This window comes from Thermothielavioides terrestris, chromosome 5 (genome assembly GCF_000226115.1).
Source record: "Thermothielavioides terrestris NRRL 8126 chromosome 5, complete sequence".
Taxonomy (NCBI): Eukaryota; Fungi; Ascomycota; class Sordariomycetes; order Sordariales; family Chaetomiaceae; genus Thermothielavioides; species Thermothielavioides terrestris.
The window spans coordinates 4,392,513-4,396,881 of NC_016461.1; the positions used below are offsets into that span (position 1 = coordinate 4,392,513).

At 53.6% G+C, this 4,369-nt stretch overlaps 2 protein-coding genes across 2 annotated transcripts; both read left to right on the plus strand.

The window, feature by feature from the left end:
• Positions 1–653: 653 nt before the first annotated feature.
• On the plus strand, positions 654–1,867 carry THITE_122351 (glycoside hydrolase family 28 protein; the record flags this gene model as incomplete). The annotated part of the gene is made up of 3 exons (XM_003657271.1): positions 654–1,033; positions 1,093–1,197; positions 1,261–1,867. The coding sequence occupies 3 exons, from the start codon at positions 654–656 to the stop codon at positions 1,865–1,867; spliced, it is 1,092 nt and encodes a 363-aa protein (XP_003657319.1).
• A 1,162-nt stretch (positions 1,868–3,029) lies between these two features.
• On the plus strand, positions 3,030–4,014 carry THITE_2055665 (uncharacterized protein; the record flags this gene model as incomplete). Its single annotated transcript, XM_003657272.1, has 4 exons — positions 3,030–3,269; positions 3,358–3,383; positions 3,448–3,540; positions 3,612–4,014. The coding sequence occupies 4 exons, from the start codon at positions 3,030–3,032 to the stop codon at positions 4,012–4,014; spliced, it is 762 nt and encodes a 253-aa protein (XP_003657320.1).
• Between the last annotated feature and the right edge of the window lie 355 nt (positions 4,015–4,369).

Below are 4,369 nucleotides of genomic sequence, written 5' to 3' on the forward strand. Positions count from 1 at the left end.
CGCATTGCACCTGGCCGACTCGTCCGGATTAAATTGTGTCCCGAGACGATCGGTTGAGCCTCTCGGGACGATCCCCCCTTGTCGAGGTCGCTAGCTCGTGACCTTGTTTCGGATGATCCTCCTCCAGATCCGAGAATGGGCAAGAGCCGAAAGACAGATCGGACTTGGCAGTCGCAACCCCTTGGGCGCTTTGTTTCAAGTCCAGGCTGAGTCTTAACCTGTCCTGGAAGTCTCATCCGCGATCCACAGGTTGAAGAGCCCACTTTCTTCCGCCAATGGTTTGTGCGAGATTGCGAGGGTCGTTCAGGAAACACATGCCCCAGTTGAGAGAAGACCGCCACGGTGGACGGTATTCCTGACCGGTGGCATTGCCCCGGGGTTGATGGAGCAAGGTGGGGAGGGTCTGTATCCGAGCCTCAGCATCGCCCACAGGAGCTGGATTGGTGGATAAACCAGGCGGACGACGTAACCCACTTCACATGTACGCGAAATCTGTAAACGACTGAGGACTGGAGGGGGGGAAAGCCTGAGCTTCGAACGTTATAAAGATCTTTGGCAAGGTACTTAGCTCACCGGCGATGTCAAGCCCTGCAAGCCAACCTTCAGCTAGCCTTTTGAAACCGTCACTCTTTGCTCAGCCATCCAGAGCCAACATGTCTTCTTTGGCCCTGCTTCTTTCCCTCAGCGCCCTGGCGGCGTCCAACCCGCTCCCCGCCAAGCTGGCCGACCGAGATAGCTGCACGTTCACCGATGCTGCATCTGCCATCAAAGGCAAGACGAGCTGCAGCACCATCACGCTAAGCGGAATTACCGTCCCCGCTGGCACTACGCTGGACCTGACTGGTCTTAAGGACGGCACTCACGTCACCTTCTCTGGAACAACCACGTTCGGCTACAAGGAGTGGTCCGGGCCTCTCATCTCCGTGTCAGGCAACAACATTCTCGTTGATGGCGCGCCTGGCCACATCATTGACGGCAATGGAGCAGCGTGGTGGGATGGCGAGGGCAGCAACGGCGGCAAGACTAAGCCCAAGTACGGCGATGATCCGTGAATGTTGTTCTAGGTTGCTCTCTCAGCTAACGAATCTGCAGGTTCTTTTTTGCCCACAGCATGACGAACTCCAACATCAAGGGTCTCAGCGTCAAAAACACGCCGGTTCAGGCCTTCAGCATTAACGGCGCCACCAATCTTGGCTTGTAAGTATCAGCTCCGATCTGTCAACCATCTTGAGTTCTAGCGGGGAACTAATCCACGGCCAGGTACGATATCCACATCGACAACTCTGCGGGAGACAGCCAGGGGGGCCACAACACCGATGCGTTCGATGTCGGTTCTTCAACCGGTGTCTACATCTCTGGCGCCATCGTGAAGAACCAGGACGACTGTCTTGCCATCAATTCGGGGACCAACATTACCTTCACTGGAGGGCAGTGCAGTGGCGGGCACGGCCTTTCCGTTGGCTCAGTCGGCGGCCGGTCGGACAATACTGTTAAGACGGTGCGCATTCTCAACTCGTCCGTTAGCAACTCGGAGAACGGTGTGCGTATCAAGACGGTCTACGGCGCAACGGGCTCGGTTTCGGATGTTACGTACTCGGGAATCACCCTTTCGGGCATCACCAAGTACGGTATCGTGATTGAGCAGGACTACGAAAACGGCTCGCCAACCGGAACTCCGACCGGCGGTGTTCCTATCACAGATTTGACTCTGTCCAGTGTGACCGGGACGGTTTCATCAAGCGCAACCAACATCTACATTCTCTGCGCCGAGGGCGCATGCTCAGACTGGACCTGGTCCAATGTCAGCGTCAAGGGCGGCAAGACGTCTACGAAGTGCTCTAATGTCCCGAGCCCGGCCACATGCTAAACAGTCCGAGAGACAAGAGAGATTATGGCCAAGCTTTGAGCACTGATGTCTCAAGTGTCGAGTGTCTTGGGCGTGAGCTTTTTTTTTTTTTTTTTTTTTTTTTTTTTTTTTTTTTTTTTGTGAAAGGCCGTTGTTGGCGAGCTGCGAAACTGGCTCTATCCAACATAGTGGTCAGGGTAAAGCCGCCAGATCATGCAATGGTACATACTTTGCTTTGTTGATGTATATAGTTATCGGTTTCAACCTCAGCACTTTCTCATTCCCACGCTGATGCTTAGAACATTCGGCTCCCAGGGTGAGGAAGTCCCAGTCTTTAACTAAGACCATATTATGCAAGTAGCAGTACCTAAGATCAGCCGCCAAGGCTAGCGGTTAATATGAGCCGTTACATTGACAGGTCCCCCCGAGCGTACACAGTATGCTCAGTACCACAAAGGCGGAGAAGTAATTAGCCGCCAGGGTCTTTCGTCTTTAGCACGCCAAGTTCGCAAATGGACACATTTCAGTTGAGTTACCAACCCCCAGCCATGGTAGCTTGCATTGGAACACATCTCTAATTGCTAACAGTCAAGGCAAACCCGAAAGATGCTATCCTAGTTCTTCTCCAAAGTGGCCAACACAAGTCATGGCTCTCGGAACTCGGCATTCTCCTTCACTTGCTAAGCGATGGTGTTTCATCCACCACCTCCAAGACGTGATCCTTTTGGCGCTTCAAGTCGTAGCCACAGTCGCCCACGTGGTGCCACCCGCCCATCAAGCTCGATGCGCCAATCTCCCATGGGGAAGGCTCGGTGACACTTCGCCTTCGTTCTGTCCCGTTCCAGGAAGAATGGGAATCCTTGGGGACAACGCGGATAGCGAGAGCAGCATTTTCTGGACCTCCCCCCCGAGGTGCTACAGCGAAGCACTGCAAAAGAGCAGTGATTCTCGCCTCGACTGTCTCTTTACCTCGGCGAATTTTCGCAATGGACATGGGACAAGCATCGTGTCGAGCACAACCGCGGTCTCGCACTTGATAGGTCTCGGGGCTCTGCTCGACAAGCCGTTGCCGCCTCCTTCTCGACGACGAAACATCCTTGAACCAGCATACGAAGTTGTTCCGGTCCGAGGCAGAGGCCATGGGGTGGTGGCGAAACGTAGAATCTCTCGGGGAGAAATCGTCATGACCGATGTGCCTGCGTTGCTCATTGGAATCGCCTTTCTAGCTGACGCTAAGCCTCACCACCGCCGACGATTTCTCAAACAAGCCATCAGTCAGCTGCCGGAAGAGACACGAAGCAAGTTGTACAGCCTTCACCGAAGCTCAGCAGGGCACGAGGTGGATGCAATGTTGGGGCCCAACTCGCACACCGTGACGGTCGCAGGGGAAGATGTCCATGTTGGGCTGTTTGCGGAGGTTGCGGTACGTTGCCTTTGTAGTATGATCAAAACAGGCTCGAATGATGAGTAAGAGACGTGGCTTGCTAACATCTTCCTTGTGAGTCTGGCAGAGAATAAATCACTCGTGTCGGCCGAAGTAAGTCTTTCATGAGCCACGCTGTTCTTTGGCGCAAATCGGAGAGTCTAATCATTTGCCGCAGCGTATACTTCAGGTTCTCGGAACGCAGATTGACTATGGAGGTCGTTGCTTACCATGCCATCGAGCCAGGGGAAGAAATTGTCATGAGCTGTAAGTACCCACTTGCTATGCCTCTCAACTGTTCAAAGCACTTACGTGAGAACGCGGCAAGATGTGCCACTCGAGACCCCCCGCTGAAGTGCGGCGAAAGTATTTGAAGGATCATTGGGGCTTCGATTGTGCATGTTCGTTGTGCCGCGGGCCCCAGACGGCTGTCGACGAGTCTGAGAGCTGGAGACGGAAGATCAAGAGTCTTAAAGGAACAATTGCGAGCGCAAAAGCTGAAGGCTTCTACCGAGATGCCATTGCCATGACCAAAGAGTGGCTCATGTTTGCGGAATGGGACCGACAGCCGCCGTTCATGCCCGAGTATTATAGCGAGCTTGCTGAGCTGTATTTCCTAATGGGGGACACAGTTAACGCTACTCGGTATGCGCGAATGTCTCTGGATGGCTGGGCAAGGTTTGGAAGCGTGGACGACGAGCAGGTGGAGAAGGCGAGATTATTTCTCCACCGTCTTGAGCAATGAGGGGGTGCGCAACGCACTTCGCACGCTATTCGATGTTCTTTTTGTTTGTCGCCAAGCTCTAGGACGTTGGGCCGTTGATGGTCGCGTAGGCATGCTTACGTTCCATTGAACCTCGGCAGGATTGTTGGACAAGATGAGGCTAAGCATGGTAGCGAGGCAGTTTCAAACGACAAAACATCACTGAATGCGTCTCAACATACTTAGGGTTACTTAGGGTTAGGGTTAGGGTTAGGGTTAGGGTTAGGGTTAGGGTTAGGGTTAGGGTTAGGGTTAGGGTTAGGGTTAGGGTTAGGGTTAGGGTTAGGGTTAGGGTTAGGGTTAGGGTTAGGGTTAGGGTTAGGGTTAGGGTTAGGGT